The 18,088-nt window shown below is 46.5% G+C and overlaps 1 protein-coding gene across 3 annotated transcripts in view; it reads right to left on the bottom strand.

The window, feature by feature from the left end:
* Positions 1 to 18,088, bottom strand: part of EPHA8 (EPH receptor A8) — a 156,480-nt gene that overhangs the window by 102,578 nt on the left and 35,814 nt on the right. For 2 of the 3 annotated variants that reach the window (XM_068241557.1, XM_068241560.1), the window contains exon 1: positions 14,382 to 14,501. The exons of the other annotated variant lie outside the window; for it this stretch is intronic. In XM_068241557.1, the coding sequence (XP_068097658.1) occupies positions 14,382 to 14,463 (82 nt within the window). In that variant the 5' untranslated portion in view covers positions 14,464 to 14,501. Of the gene's footprint in view, positions 1 to 14,381; positions 14,502 to 18,088 lie in introns of those variants that run through there. 3 annotated transcript variants of the gene reach the window in all.

The following is an 18,088-nucleotide window of genomic DNA, read 5'->3' as shown; positions in this document are numbered from 1 at the left end:
CATTGCGTGACACACAGGACATTGCGTGACACAGCCCGACATACAGGACATTGCGTGACACAGCCACACACACAGGACATTGCGTGACACGCAGGACATTGCATGACACAGCCCGACATACAGGACATTGCGTGACACAGCCACACACACAGGACATTGCGTGACACGCAGGACATTGCATGACACAGCCCGACATACAGGACATTGCGTGACACACAGGACATTGCGTGACACAGCCACACACACAGGACATTGCGTGACACAGCCCGACATACAGGACATTGCGTGACACACAGGACATTGCGTGACACAGCCACACACACAGGACATAGCGTGACACGCAGGACATTGCATGACACAGCCCGACATACAGGACATTGCGTGACACACAGGACATAGCGTGACACATAGGACATTGCGTGACAGAGTCTGAGCGTCTTGTGAAGCGGAAAGCGCAGCTTTCTCTGTCAGGGTCTCTGTACAGATTTGTGAAGCTGAGCATGTGGGGGGAGGGGAGGACAGGGTCATATGGCGACTATACGCGCAGCAAACAGAAGGAAAGATATGTATTTATATAGTGCTGACACCCTCTGCAGCGCTGCATTCACTTATCAGTCACACAGAGTGCTGGGGACAGGTCCATGCAAATGCAGAGAGAGCGGGAGCTGCAGAGAGACGGTCCGGCCGGGAGGATTCAGCTCTGGGTAATCACAACAATGAGCTATTAGTCTGAGCGATTAATCAATCAGAAGGCATTACAGGCCTGATGCACTAACTTGCGGTAATGCTGCCCTGCACAGACATCGCACGGCAATATCCCCGTTACTTCTAGCAGCGTGTACTGCGAGTTACGCTATTACCGCAAACCGCAGTATTCGAGTAGCACGAGTAGTTTCTATGGAAACGTGCATTACTAAAGGTAACTATTATTAATATTTAGTATTTAGATAGTGCTAACAACTTCCGCAGCGCTGTACAGAGTATACTGTCTTGTCACTCAACTCGCGTACATATAATTAAGCCGCCGGGAAATTTGGGTGCAGGATAAAGCCGGAAAATGGCTTACCCCGCTCCTGCAAAAAAAGTTGATTACTATTCCCCCTCTGGGTCGCTATGGACAGCGGGGGATATGCGTAATTTGGCTTCCAGCTATTGTTGGCAGACGAATTATGCTTTTTTTATAGTAATTTCTGCTCTGTCTTTTGACAGCGCCCAAATTACTGTCTGAGCATCGCTTTTGTCGTAATTCCTATTCCCAAAATTCCCCAAATCACCGGTGCTGCTTCGCTTAATTGTCCCTCAGAGGGGCTCACATTCTAATCCCTACCAGAGTCATATATGTATGTATGTATCGTGTAGTTTATGTATTGTTGTCTGGGACCAATTTAGGGGGGAAGCCAATTAACTTATCTATAGGTTTTTGGGATGTGGGAGGAAACCGGAGTGCCTAGAGGAAACCCATGCAGACACGGGGAGGGCATACAATCTCTGTGCAGATAGTGTCCTGGCTGGGATTGGAACCAGGGGGCCAGCGCTGCAAAGCGAGAATGCGCTAACCACTACACCACCGCGCTTAGTAACACACATTACCATAACAACTACTCATGCTATTCAAGTAACGCGGATCGAGCTAATAGCGTAACTCACATTACATGCTATTGGAAGTAAGGTAATATTGCAGTGCGATGTCTGTGCACGGGAATATTGAGGGGCGTAGCAATAGGGGTTGCAGAGGTTGCAATCGCTTCGGGGCCCTTGGGCCAGAGGGGCTCCGAAGGGCCCTCCCTCAACTGCAGTATTAGCTCTCTATCGGTCCTGTGCTCATAATAATCCCTTCTGAAGATACTTTGAATAGTGGTAATCATTAACAAGCTGTTCCCCATCCCCTTCTTGCACCTCTGACACTGTAGTTGCCATTGGCAGGTTTTGGTGCACCGTATTAATTGTTCTGTATAGAGTGCTTGGGGGGCCCCATGTAAAACTTGCATCGGAGCCCACAGCTCCTTAGCTACACCACTGGGAATATTACAGCAAGTTAGAGCAGGAGGCCCTCGGTGTAGTGCTTCTAGCGTGGTCATTCTGAAATTACAGAATACCCAAATGGTGATCCAGAACCTCTAGAAAAGTATAACGGAATAGAAGACACCAAAAAGCATCATGGGAAACCACAATTCCTCAATTAGCGCAAATACCTTCTGTTGCAAATTGTAATCAGGTTTGGAATTGCCATGCAGATTCATTTTCAGCTCTATCTGTTCATTGGTGGTTGAGATGAGTGCTGGACAAGCATGCTTGCCGGCAGATAGTTCCCTGCCAGTGATTCGCTTGCTGTCTGTATTTACTGAAACATCGGTCACCTAAATGTTTGCGATTGCCACTTTAAATCAGACCTGAACTCAGAACTTCCTCTCTGCTCTAAAGGATAAGCAACAGCATAATTACCTTTAAAGAAAAACATTTCTTTGTTGCAGTCGATACAAATCCTGCAATAAATCTGCAGTGTGTCTACTTCCTGCTTTCACAGAAGCAGACATATTGTTAACATCCCATACTAATAGAGGGCTGGTGCGCATCAAGAGCGCATCGCTTCAAAAAGCGCTTGGCTAATGTATTTGAATGGGATGGAGCACACCAGAGCGATGAGCTTTTTTCCCAAACTCGGGTCCTGCAGCATTTCTGCTGATTTCTGAGGCGATTCAGCCTCAATGTTAAGTATAGGAAAGTGGAAAATCACCCTGAAAAGCGCTAAAACAGAGCGATTGTCCAAGCATTTTTGTTACAGAAGCTGTTCAGTTACAGCTGTATTGTAACAAAAATAAAAAATGCTACACAAAAAACGCTCTGAAAGTCGCTAGGCATGCTTAGAAAATCGCTAGGCACATGCCTAGAATCGCCTTACAAAATCACTTCAAAAAGCGATGTTTGCTTTTATGCTGGTGCTTTCGGTGTGCACTGGCCCTAACTCTCTGCTGGGGCAGTCAGCTGACACAGCTAAGGGGTAAAATTACAACTTGTGATTAGGCACAGATGAGGGGGAATTAGACGGGCTAAACCAGGCATGGGCAAACTTGGCCCTCCAGCTGTTAAGGAACTACAAGTCCCACAATGCATTGCAGGAGTCTGACTGCCACAGTCATGACTCATAAAGGCAAATGCATTGTGGGACTTTGAATACATACAGGGTACATTTCTCTCGGTTTTCCTTCTGTCCTGTGCAAAAGTCCAGGTCTACTTTAACATAGAAGTCAATGGCCTGTTTGACAAGGGGACCCCCAGGGGAGTGTAACTATAAGTCATGGGGCCTCCCAGCAAAACTTTGATAAGGCCCCCAGGGGCGTAACTAGAAAACACTGCCCCCCCCCTGCGAAACTTTGAATGGGACCCCCCAGTCCCCCCACCCTCACACACTTTCTGCATAGGTAAACTAAGAACCAATGTTATTCACTTGGCCAGTGCACATTTGAATGTGTTTTCCCCATGCAGATAAAACAGACAGCAGTGAAGCACTGCACACATTTTCTCTATCAATTACATTCGCTTCTGTGAAAAAATGTGCATGTTTTCACACATACAGACACACATGGGGCTTGATTCACTAAACCGTGATAACTCAAATATCATACCTTAACATTATTACACCTTATCAAAGATATCACACTTTATCAGCATTATCACACCTTATCAAAGATATCACACCTAATCAACAACATCACACCTAATCAAAGATATCACACCTAATCAAAGATATCACACCTTATCAAATATATCACACCTTATCAGAGTAGCATAGCAAGTGCTACGAACTCGCAGGGGCTCAGGGCAGGACGAGTGCCATTGCCAATTAGCAGGCATAAGTTTGTAGCGCTCGCTATGCTACTCTGATAAGGCGTGTTAACTTTGATAAGGTGTGATATCTTTGATAAGGTGTGATAACTTTGATAAGGTGTGATATTTGAGTTATCATGGTTTAGTAAATCAAGCCCATGGTGTGCAGAAAACACATACAGAAAACCAACAGACAAGTGTGCTCCCAGCCTCAGCTTATTACACTCACTATGTCCATTTCAGATGGAGCACAACTGGCTCCGCAGACTCCTCCAGCATCACTACAGTACACAGAACTTGGGGAGGGGTAGAGAGGTTGGAGGTAGAACAGCACTGTACACAAGAGCCTGCTGCACACCGAATAGGGACTGTCTACAAATCTTTGTCCACAAAACTTTGTATGATTCCTTATCAGTGGCTGAGCAGATGCAGTCATTAGAACAATTGTGCAGAGAGCAGAAAGTTTTTTTCTATCCATGCCCTGAGTTGTCAGTCTCTCAGGACATGGAAAATTAACTTATCCCCCTACAGGGCTCCCTGCAGCTTCTGGCCCCCCCTGCGGCTGCATCCCTTGCAGGGTCTATTGTTACGCCCCTTAGCCCGAGTGTTCGCACCATACTTACCCTTGCCTACCCCTAATGATCCTCACAGCCCGGGGGCCCATCTCACAAGGGTCATAAAACAAGTGTGGACATCAAAATCTTCACACTCATAACAAGTGTAGCCACAAAACACCTGATCTGAAGGATGGACCCCCTGAGGGGGTGAAGTAGTAGTTGGGGCCCCCTTACAGCTCTGCCCCCCCCCCCCCCCTGCAGGAGCTGCTCCCCTATAGTTACAACCCTGCCCAGATGCCCATCCCCTCCAAAGGTGAAATGAGTATAGGAGTACCTCATGTACCCCTTTCCAGTTTCCACAGACAGTTAAAATGGAATAAAACTGTAATGATGACTAAAGTCCTTTATCAATCTTAAAGCGGTATTGTCACCATAAAAATCAAATTTCAACAGCAACTGGTCTGAGTGTATTAAGTGATAAAGATGCTAAGCCTGCATTCAAAACTTTCAAAACTTTTTCTGCTGTTATGATTTGGAGTTATCACATACTTAAGGAGCACTGGCCCTTTAGTAGTCCGTGCCAAAGAATTGCATCCTGGGGGTTCTTTTCATCTATAATGTATTCCTCCTCTTTCCTTTATTTCCCTGCCAGCTGCTTATCAGAAACCTAATCCCCTACTCACCACTTGTGTTTACAAGCAAGGCTGAGGCGACTCAGCGATTGGAGGAGACAAGAAAAAAAGTAAAGGGCAGAAATGACATCACGAGTTAGCCTTAACTGTGGGCAGAAGACATGGCCCCCACCACTAACAGAATTCTCGTCATTTACTATATAACATTCACTGAAATCAAAACGTGGACAATATACCTGTAATACAAGTGTTATGTAAGTAGATCAAGTATTTATCTACTTATAGATGTGTTTTTTTCCTGGCATAGTATGGCTGATCCTACTGCTTTAACTAACCAATAATACTTACCTATGGGGCTCCCGCTACAGTATCCTGGGACATGTCCTATGCCAATATCCTCACATACCAGCGAACAACAACGCCCTACACGGCGAGTCATGTACTGGAACTTGCTATACTAAGTATAGTAACCTCAGAACATGTTTGTAATTTCCTCCAGACCAATAGGAAAGCTCTCAAAGAGCCCCTGTTCCACCCCAATATCATGGGCCGATATAGCGCAAGCTGCAGAAGCAGAACCCAGACAGCGTCTGTTATACATGTTATTCACTACTGAAAAGTAGATTATACTTTATCCGTCATTTAACCGCATTTAAAGGGAGCCCGGGGTGAGAGGGATATGGAGGCTGACATGTTTATATCCTTTTAAATAATGCACATTGCCTGGCTGTCCTACTGATCCTCTGTCTCTAATACTTTCAGCCATAGACCCTGAACTGGCATGCAGATCAGATGATTATGGCAAATCTGACAAGATTAGCTGTATGCCTGTTTCAGGTGTGTGATTTAGAGCCTACTGACCAGAAAGATCAGCAGGGCTGCCAGGCAACTGGTACTGTTTAAAAGGAAATAAATATGGCAGCTTCAACAGGTATCTCACCTTATATTAATTTAAAAAAATAATCCTATCATAATTTAAAATCCATACGGTCAAAAACGTTTAAGTATTTTGAAAAAGAATGTTTTAACAAACATTCTGGGAAAGGCCGTATATTCACTGACTTCTTAGCAATAACGTAAGAAGCAATTTCACTCAACCGTAGTCCATTATGTCCCATCTATAGACATCTGTACATCTTATGCTACATGCATTGCACAGTACTGTCCATAGAGTCCAATCAGTCCCCAGAGCTGGGTGTAGCTAAGCGGAGGGGGACATGACATGGGCGGGCCATAAGTGACCATGATTCAACAAGAAATAGGTCAGTTAGAGCTGAAAGGTGTTAAAGGGAGGCAGGCAGGGGTCAGCATGGTTTCAGCGGACCTGGCTACTCCATCAGAGGTGTCCCCAATGCTATATATTGTACATTCATTGAGTTTGATATTATTTTCTTCCACATGGATGTCTATGGTTCGTGTTATACTTGGCAACTTATTTTGGTTCTGTGTTTTTTTTGGCTTGATTAATAAACAATCGATTAAGAAGGGTAAAAAAAGGAGCTGAGATGAACTACACACTCTGTATAGTACGGTCTGTAGTGTCCTGTTTATAGATATCTATACATCTTATCCTATACATGCTGCACAATACTGTCTATAGTGTCCTGTCTATACATATCTATACATCTTTTCCTACACACGCTGTACATTACTGTCCATAGTGTCCTGTCTATAGATATCTATACATCTTATCCTATACATGCTGTACAATACTAACCACAGTGTCCTGTCTATAGATATCTATACATCTTTTCCTACACACGCTGTACATTACTGTCCATAGTGTCCTGTCTATAGATATCTATACATCTTATCCTATACATGCTGTACAATACTAACCACAGTGTCCTGTCTATAGATATCTATACATTTTTTCCTACACACGCACTGTACAGTACTGTCCATAGTGTCCTGTCTATACATATCTATACATCTTTTCCTACACACGCTGTACATTACTGTCCATAGTGTCCTGTCTATAGATATCTATACATCTTATCCTATACATGCTGTACAATACTAACCATAGTGTCCTGTCTATAGATATCTATACATCTTTCCCTACACACGCTGTACATTACTGTCCATAGTGTCCTGTCTATAGATATCTATACATCTTATTCTATACATGCTGTACAATACTAACCATAGTGTCCTGTCTATAGATATCTATGCATCTTTTCCTACACACGCTGTACATTACTGTCCATAGTGTCCTGTCTATAGATATCTATACATCTTTTCCTACATGCACTGTACAGTACTGTCCATAGTGTCCTGTCTATAGCTATCTATACATCTTATCCTATAGATGCTGTACATTACTGTCCATAGTGTCCTGTCTATAGATATCTATACATCTTTCCCTACACACGCTGTACATTACTGTCCATAGTGTCCTGTCTATAGATATCTCTACATCTTTTCCTATAGATGCTGTACATTACTGTCCATAGTGTCCTGTCTATAGCTATCTATACATCTTGTCCTACACACTCTGTACAGTATTGTTCATATTGTGCTTTCTATAGATATCTATAAATCTTATCTTAAGCCCCATCTACACTATATAATTTCACGTGTGATCGAATTCGATCGGATTGAATTCGATCAGATCAATTAAATCCAACATGTCTGAACGGGATTCCATCGATAGTGTGGTGGATTTGCGTTGATAACTAACCAAAATTCACCACACTATCGATCGAATCTCGAACGGACATGTTGGGTTGAATCGATCTGATCGAATTCGGTCCAATCAAATTAGATCGATTGCACGTGAAATTGTATCGTGTAGATGGGGCACAACACATGCTCTACAATACTGTTCATTGAGTCCTGCCTATAGATATTTATACATCTTATCCTACACATGCTGCACAATACTGTTTACAGAGACCTGTTTATAGATATCTATACATCTTATCCTACACGTTGTACAGTATTGTCCATAGTGTACTGTCTATAGATATTTATACATGTTTTCCTACACATGCTGTACAACACTGTCCATAGTGTCCTGTCTATAGATATCTATACATCTTATCTTATATATACTGTACATTACTGCCATAGCATTCAGTCTATAGATATCTATACATCTTATCTTACATACACTGTACATTACTGCCATAGCGTCTTCTCTATAGCTATCTATACATTTTATCCTACACACACTGTACACTACAGTCCATAGCATTCAGTCTATAGATATCTATACATCTTATCCCAAACATGATTATCTATACATCTTATCCTACACACTGTACACTACAGTCCATAGCGTACTGTCTATAGATATCTATGCATCTTATCCTACACACACTGTACAATACAGTTCATAGCGTCATGTCTATAGATATATCTATACATCTTATCCCAAACATGATTATCTATACATCTTATCCTACACACTGTACACTACAGTCCATAGCGTACTGTCTATAGATATCTATACATCTTATCCTACACACTGTACACTACAGTCCATAGCGTACTGTCTATAGATATCTATGCATCTTATCCTACACACACTGTACACTACAGTCCATAGCGTACTGTCTATAAATATCTATACATCTTGTCCTACAGATACTGTACAATACAGTATATAGCGTCATGTCTATAGATATCTATACATCTTATCCCAAACAAGATTATCTATACATCTTATCCTATACACACTGTACACTACAGTCCATAGTGTACTGTCTATAGATATCTATACATCTTATCCTACAGACACTGTACAATACAGTATATAGCGTCATGTCTATAGATATCTATACATCTAATCTCAAACATGATTATCTATACATCTTATCCTACACACACTGTACAATACTGTCCATAGCATTCTGCCTCTAGATATCTATATACTTTATCCTACACACTCTGTACAGTATCGTTCATAGTGTCTTGTCTATAGCTGTCTATACATCTTATCCTACACATGCTGTACATTACTGTCCATACTGTCCTGACTCTGGATATCTATACATCTTATCCTATACTGTAAAATATTATCCCTGCTGTAAAATATTATCCCTGCTGTAAAATACTGGCCATAGCATCCAGTCTATGGTGATCTATACATCTTATCCCACACATGATTATCTATACATCTTATCTTACACACACTTACACTACAGTGCATAGCGTTTGGTGTATAGATATCTATACATCTTATCCTACAGATACTGTACAATACTGTCCATAGCGTACTGTGTATAGATATCTATACATCTTATCCTACGCATGCTGTACAGTACTGTCCATAGTTTCCTGTCCGTAGATATCTATACATCTTATCCTACACACAGTGTATCCTATACACGCCGTACAATACTGTCCATAGCGTCGCTATGTATAGATCTCTATATAGCTTATCCTACACACACTGTACAATACTGTCCATACATCTTATCCTACAAACTGTACAGTACGGACCTTAGAGTCCAGTCTATAGATATCTATACATCTTATCCTACGCATGCTGTACAGTACTGTCCATAGTTTCCTGTCCGTAGATATCTATACATCTTATCCTACACACAGTGTATCCTATACACGCCGTACAATACTGTCCATAGCGTCGCTATGTATAGATCTCTATATAGCTTATCCTACACACACTGTACAATACTGTCCATACATCTTATCCTACAAACTGTACAGTACGGACCTTAGAGTCCAGTCTATAGATATCTATACTTTTTATCCTACACACGCTGTACAACACTATCCATAGCATCCTGTCTCTAGATATCTATACATTGTATCCTACACACTCTGTACAGTATTGTTCATAGTGTCCTGTCTATAGATATCTATACATCTTTTTACACATACTGTCCATAGTGCTCTGTCTGTAGATATCTATACATCTTATCCTACACACTCTGTACAGTATTGTTCATAGTGTCCTGTCTATAGATCTATACATCTTCTTACACATACTGTACAATGCTGTCCATAGTGCTCTGTCTGTAGATATCTATACATTGTATCCTACACACTCTGTACAGTATTGTTCATAGTGTCCTGTCTATAGATATCTATACATCTTCTTACACATACTGTCCATAGTGCTCTGTCTGTAGATCTCTATACATCTTATCCTACACACGCTGTACAATACTGTCTATGGAACTCTGAGTATACAGGTCTGTTAAATGAAGTCAGAACATAAGTAATATATGTTCATTATTGGATGTATATAATTCTGCATTGCATTTTTTGTCTTCTATAAATCTGATCATTAGCTCTTATTTTATCTTTGGACATGAATATATATTTTGGGTATTTTAGGGCTGATGCTGATGCAGTTACTATAGAGGCAGCCGTTTCCGGGGATTCTCAGCATGTATCCATTGCTCTACACACGCACATTCAGACTCTGACATGCACAGGCTGGATGCTTTGTGAGTCAGATATGACAAATGGAGACTAATGTCCAGTTTGAGTGTCATGTGTGTTTTCTCTGATGTTTCTATGGGTAGATTCATTCTATCATGTCCCGGAATTAAACCTGTTTCGGGAACAGGAAGAAAAGGATGCAGGAGCCCTTGTGGGAAAAAGGGGGCCACCATAGTCGCCCATTATAAAAGCCACAATTTGCAGCAAAGAAGGGATAGAGCCTGCTAGCGGTGGGGGTGAGGGTTAAGTGTTAGGCATCACCTGAGGGTTAAGGGTTAGGCATAGGTAGAGGAGGGGTTAGGCATAGGTATAGGGAGGTCTTCGGGTTAGGCATTGGTAGAGGGAGGTCTTAGGGTTAGGCATTGGTAGAGGGAGATCTTAGAGTTAGGCATTGGTACAGGGAGGTCTTAGGGTTAGGCATTGGTAGAGGGAGGTCTTAGGGTTAGGCATTGGTACAGGGAGGTCTTAGGGTTAGGCATTGGTAGAGGGAGGTCTTAGGGTTAGGCATTGGTACAGGGAGGTCTTAGGGTTAGGCATTGGTACAGGGAGGTCTTAGGGTTAGGCATTGGTACAGGGAGGTTTCTGTGTGAGAGTAGGGTTAGGTGAAGACATAGTAAAATATCGGTAAAGATTACCGATATTTTACTGTTGGAATTAAGTAGTATAATATTGGTAATTTTATCGATATTCTACTAGCGGCAATCCCCCGCGCTCTTTTTTTCCAGGCGCCTTTTTTTACATGAATGAACCTGTTTGCCCCCCATCTGTCACCAGACAATGAGGCATCACTGCAGGGTGTCCTGGAAACAGACACAGCCATGTAAGTCATCTGATAAAGAGATGAAGTTTGGCAAGTACCCAGCCTTTTGTCCACACATGAAAGGACCCGTCACCCACCTTGTCGCCCCAGGCAGGGAGGAGTAAAGCATCATCTGAAAGGCTGTGAGAACCAGATCTCCCATCAAAGCAGAACTACATCAATGAGCTGCGGATTTCCAAGTAACTGAGAGCTCCGTCTCTCCTGGCTGGACCTGGCTGGACTTCACAGAGTTCCCCACCTGACCCAGCAAAAGCTCCTACAGACTCCACTACCCAAGTCATGAGCTGGACTTCCTGACCAGAGAGGTCACCAAACTTAAAGGAAAACTTAAGCGAGAGAGAGAGAGAGAGAGAGAGAGAGAGAGAGAGAGAGAGAGAGAGAGAGAGAGATATGGAGGCTGCCATATTTATTTCCTAACAATACCAGTTACCTGGCTGTCCTACTGATCCTCCGCCTCTGATAATTTTAGCCACAGACCCTGAACAAGCATGCAGCAGATCAGGTGTTTCTGACATTATTGTCAGATCTGACAAGATTAGCTGCATGCTCGTTTCTGGTGTGATTCAGACACTACTGCAGCCAAATGGATCAGCAGGGCTGCCAGGCAACGGGTATTGTTTAAAAGGAAATAAATATGGCTGCCCTCATATTCTTCTCACTTTAATTGTCTTTTAAATGTGTCTTAAATTTTAATCAACTTCAAACTCTAAACATGATTAGACCCAGCAGGAGGTTACTGACATGTAATCATGATGTGATTCAGAAGTCAGTAGGATGTAGTCATAAGTAGAACAAAGTAACCAAGTTCAGGGTGACCCAAACTAAGTAGAGGCAGGCTGACTTCACTAATCTTGACCAGACCCAGATCGTAGCGACCAGTCTTTATTCTTCATCAGACCCAGACAAAGTTTACTAGAACTTTAAACCCAGCCAGACTCTGCCAGAAATCATGGGGCAATAAACCAAAGAGACCAAGCAGGTCAGTAAACATAGATCATCACCAGACTCATCTGGAGGATGCCAGACCCTTATCCTGACCAGACTCAGCTGGAGGTCACTGGGCTCTAAACATGTCCAGACTCACCATGAAGTAATTAGGCTACAATCCTCCCCAGACCCTGCAGGTCACCAGGCTCTATTCCTGATCAAACCGAGCTGGTGGCCACAAGGCTCTACACCTGATCAGATTCTGACAGAAATCATTGTGCTATAAACCAGATGCAAGCATGCTGTCATTAGGCTCTAATTCTGATGAGACACAGCTGACCAGACCCAGAAGGTCACCATTTCTAAACCCTGATAAGATCCAGCAGGTCACGAGGCTCTACACCTGACTAGACCAAGCCAGACAACACCAGACTGTGATCCTGACCAGACCAAGCCAGACAACACCAGGCTATGACCCTGACCAAACCACACCAGGCTCTGACCCTGACCAGACCACGCCAGACAACACCAGGCTCTGACACTGACCAGACCATGCCAGACAACACCAGGCTCTGACCTTGAACAGACCAAGCTAGAAAACACCAGGCTCTGACCCTGACCAGATCAAGCCAGACAACACCAGGCTCTGATCCTGACCAGACCAAGCCAGACAACACCAGACTCCGATTGTGACCAGACCACGCCAGACAACAACAGGATGGGATCCTGACCAGACCAAGCCAGACAACACCAGGCTCTGACCCTAACCAGACCAAGCCAGGTGATACCAGACTCTGATCCTGACAAGACCAAGCCAGAAAACACCAGGCTCTGACACTGACCAGACCATGGCAGACAACACTAGGCTCTGACCCTGACCAGACCAAGCCAAACACTAGGCTCTGACCCTGACCAGACCAAGCCAGGCGACACCAGACTCTGATCCTGACCAGACCAAGCCAGGCGACACCAGACACTGATCCTGACCAGACAACACCAGGCTATGATCCTAACTATACAAAGTTAGAGGTCATCAGATCCAAGCCATGCACGGCCAGAGTTAACCAGCAGACATGGTCAAAAAGTCAAATGTTCTTTTTGCAAGAATTTTCCATTTTTGCGTGAAAATGTTTTCCAAAATGATTTTGCAAGTTCTGAGAATATACATTTGTGGATTACACAAACATATTTTCGTGGAAGCAGGACAATCGTGAAAACACGTTCATTAGAATCCTTATTAGGGTTGAAAGAAAAGTAGTTCGCGTTAGCAGGTTTATTTCAAATGTGGCCTTATTTTCGAGAACAAAATTTTGCGTTTTCATGTTGCTTTCTCATATTCGTTTTCAGTGACAAATTTATATCTTAAATAGCAATTTGGATGCGAAAATTACTTTGGGGGACATTCGAGCTGAACACTAGTCATCAGACTATGATCCTAACTATGCACAGACGCAGGTCACCCGATGCTAACCATACCCAGCCAAAGATCGCCAAATCCTAACCATACACAGACGGAGATCGCCAAATCCCTACCTTGCACAGACGGAGATCGCTAGGTTCTAACCATACACAGTCTTGGGTCACCAGATCATAAATATGCACAGCCAGAGACCGCTAGATCCTAACCAACACGGCCAGAGATTGCCATATCCTAATCATACACAGCCAGAGAACGCCAGGTCCTAGCCATGGACAGCTGGAGGTCACCAGATCATATTCATACACAGCCAGAGACACCAGATCCTAATCATACACAGCTATAGGTCACCAGATCCTAACTACTCACAGCCAGAGATTGCCAGATTCTAACCATGCACAGTCATGAGTGACCAGATGAAAACCATGCACAGCCAGAGGTCACCAGATCCTAACCATACACAGCCGGAGATTGCCAGATCCTAAGCACACACAATCATAGGTCAAAAGGTCCTAACCATACACAGCCATAGGTCACCAGATCCTAACCATACACAGCCATAGGTCACCAGATCCTATGTAAGCACAGCCGGAAGTCACCAGGTTTTTGACCTGGATGATCTCAGAACATCTGAATGAGTTTGAGTTGTGAGCTGAAGATCTTCCCCCTGAAGAGAGAAATGAAGCGGAGAGATGCTTCTGTCACCTGCGAGACTTTCCCCAGCAGCAGCTGAGCAGAGAGCGAGTTCTGCCTGCCACACACACCACACACAGCCTCAGCCTTACCTTCACTGCTGGCGGAGGAGGCACAGGACACCATGGAGAAGCCGATACAGAGCATGCAGGCGATGCCAGGGGCTCGTGCCATTGGAAGCTCGCAGGATCAGCACGATGCGCTCACCACCAAATCCTCCGACACTTTAAACCCATTTTCTCACATTCACAGAGGCGGCTGACTCCAGGAGGAGGAGAAGGAGCCTGTCATCTGCTGACAGCCAATAGCGAGTGATTCCCCCTCATCTCCCCCCCAACACATTCTAACTGGCAGCACACACCGAGCCTGACTGCTGGAGAGACGCCTGCCCACCCTGTGCCCGCTGCACGGCCTCAATTATCCCCCCACTCACTGCCCTGTGTCCTGTGCAGCTACTCCAGCCTCAGTTATCCCTTCATTCACTGCACTGTGCAGCTACACCAGCCTCACCTGTCCCTCCCCTCACTGCCCTATGCCCTGTGCAGCTTTACCTGTCCCTCCACTCACTTATCTATGCCCTGTGCAGCTACACCAACTTCACCAATCCATCCACCCACTGCCCTGTGCAGCTACATCAATTTCACCTATTCCTCCACTCACTGCCCTGTGCAGCTAAACCAGCCTCACCCATCCCTCCACTCACTGCCCTGTGCAGCTACACCAGCCTCACCTGTCCATCCACTCACTGACCTGTGCACTCACTGACTTTTGCAGCTACACCAGCCTCACCCATCCCTCCACTCACTGCCCTGTGCAGCTACACCAGCCCTACATGTCCCTCCACTCACTACCCTGTGCAGCTACACCAGCCTCACCTGTCCGTCCACTCACTGCCCTGTGCAGCTACACCAGCCTCACATGTCCCTCCACTCACTGCCCTGTGCAGCTACACCAGCCTCAACTATCCCTCCACTCTCTGCTCTGTGCAGCTACACCAGCCAGCCTCACCTGTCCCTCCACTCACTGCCCTGGCAGCTACACCAGCCTCACCTGTCCTTCCACTCACTGCCCACTGGAACAAACATGCAGCCAGCAGAGTCACTCCTGGAACAAGCATGCAGCCAGCAGAGACACACCTGGAGCAAGCATGCAGCCAGCAGTCACACCTGAAACAAACATGCAGCCAGCAGAGTCACACCTGGAACAAGCATGCAGCCAGCGGAGTCACACCTGGAACAAGCACGCAGCCAGAGGAGTCACACCTGGAACAAGCATGCAGCCAGCAGAGTCCCACCTGCAACAAGCATGCAGCCAGCAGTCACACCTGGAGCAAGCATGCAGCCAGCAGTCACACCTGGAACCAGCACACAGCCAGCGGAGTCACACCTGGAACAAGCATGCAGCCAGCAGTCACACCTGGAGCAAGCATGCAGCCAGTGGAGTCACACCTGGAACAAGCATGCAGCCAGCAGTCACACCTGGAGCAAGCATGCAGCCAGTGGAGTCACACCTGGAACAAGCACGCAGCCAGCAGTCACACCTGGAACAAGCATGCAGCCAGCAGTCACACCTGGAGCAAGCATGCAGCCAGCGGAGTCACACCTGGAACAAGCACACAGCCAGCAGTCACACCTGGAACAAGCATGCAGCCAGCAGAGTCACTTCTGGAACAAGCATACACCCAACAGTCACACCTGGAACAAGCATGCAGCCAGCGGAGTCATACCTGTAACAAACATGCAGCCAGCAGAGTCACTTCTGGAACAAGCATGCAGCCAGCAGAGACACACCTGGAGCAAGCATGCAGCCAGCAGTCACTCCTGAAACAAACATGCAACCAGCAGAGTCACTTCTGGAACAAGCATGTAGCCAGCGGTGTCAGACCTGGAACAAGCATGCAGCCAGCGGAGTCACACCTGGAACAAGCATGCAACCAGCAGTCACACCTGGAACAAGCATGCAGCCAGCAGAGTCACACCTGCAACAAAGCATGCAGCCAGCGGAGTCACACCTGGAACAAGCATGCAACCAGCAGTCACTGCCCTGTTCAGCTACACCAGCCTCACATGTCCCTCCACTCACTACCCTGTGCAGCTACACCAGCCTCACCTGTCCGTCCACTCACTGCCCTGTGCAGCTACACCAGCCTCACCTGTCCCTCCACTCACTGCCCTGTGCAGCTACACCAGCCTCAGCTATCCCTCCACTCTCTGCTCTGTGCAGCTACACCAGCCAGACTCACCTGTCCCTCCACTCACTGCCCTGTGCAGCTACACCAGCCTCACCTGTCCCTCCACTCACTGCCCTGTGCAGCTACACCAGCCTCACCTATCCCTCCACTCACTGCCCTGTGCAGCTACACCAGCGTCACCTATCCCTCCACTCACTGCCCTGTGCAGCTACACCAGCCTCACCTATCCCTCCACTCACTGCCCTGTGCAGCTACACCAGCCTCACCTATACCTCCACTTACTGCCCTGTGCAGCTACACCAGTCTCACCTGCCCCTCCACTCCCTGCCCTGTGCAGCTACACCAGCCTCACCTGTCCCTCCACTCACTGCCCTGTGCAGCTAAACCAGCCTCACCTGTCCCTCCACTCACTGCCCTGTGCAGCTAAACCAGCCTCACCTGTCCCTCCACTTACTGCCCTGTGCAGCTACACCAGCCTCACCTGCCCCTCCACTCACTGCCCTGTGGAGCTACACCAGCCTCACCTATCCATTCACTTACTGCCCTGTGCAGCTACACCAGCCTCACCAATTCCTCCACTCACTGCCCTGTGCAGCTACACCAGCCTCACCTGTCCCTCCACTCACTGCCCTGTGCAGCTACACCAGCCTCACCTGTCCCTCCACTCACTGCCCTGTGCAGCTACACCAGCCTCATCTGTCCCCCCACTCACTGCCCTGTGTAGCTACACCAGCCTCACATATCCCTCCACTCACTGCCCTGTGCAGCTACACCAGCCTCACCTATCCCTCCACTCACTGCCCTGTGCAGCTACACCAGCCTCACATGTCCCTCCACTCACGGCCCTGTGCAGCTACACCAGCCTCAGCTATCCCTCCACTTACTGCCCTGTGCAGCTACACCAGCCTCACCTGTCCCTCCACTCACTGCTCTGTGCAGCTACACCAGCCTCACCTGTCCCTCCACTCACTGCCCTGTGCAGCTACACCAGCCTCAGCTATCCCTCCACTTACTGCCCTGTGCAGCTACACCAGCCTCACCTATCCCTCCACTCACTGCTCTGTGCAGCTACACCAGCCCCACCTATCCCTCCACTCACTGCCCTGTGCAGCAACACCAGCTTCACCTGTCCCACCACTCACTGCCCTGTGCAGCTACACCAGCTTCACCTATCCTTCTACTCACTGCCCTGTGCAGCAACACCAGCCTCACCTGTCCCTCCACTCACTGCCCTGTGCAGCTACACCAGCCTCACCTGTCCCCCCACTCACTGCCCTGTGTAGCTACACCAGCCTCACATATCCCTCCACTCACTGCCCTGTGCAGCTACACCAGCCTCACCTGTCCCTCCACTCACTGCTCTGTGCAGCTACACCAGCCTCACCTGTCCCCCCACTCACTGCCCTGTGTAGCTACACCAGCCTCACATATCCCTCCACTCACTGCCCTGTGCAGCTACACCAGCCTCACCTATCCCTCCACTCACTGCTCTGTGCAGCGACACCAGCCCCACCTATCCCTCCACTCACTGCCCTGTGCAGCAACACCAGCTTCACCTGTCCCACCGCTCACTGCCCTGTGCAGCTACACCAGCTTCACCTATCCTTC

The sequence above is a fragment of the Hyperolius riggenbachi genome, chromosome 6 (assembly GCF_040937935.1).
Source record: "Hyperolius riggenbachi isolate aHypRig1 chromosome 6, aHypRig1.pri, whole genome shotgun sequence".
NCBI lineage: Eukaryota > Metazoa > Chordata > Amphibia > Anura > Hyperoliidae > Hyperolius > Hyperolius riggenbachi.
The sequence above is the reverse complement of the archived record's forward strand: the minus strand, read 5'-3'. Positions and strand labels throughout refer to the sequence as shown.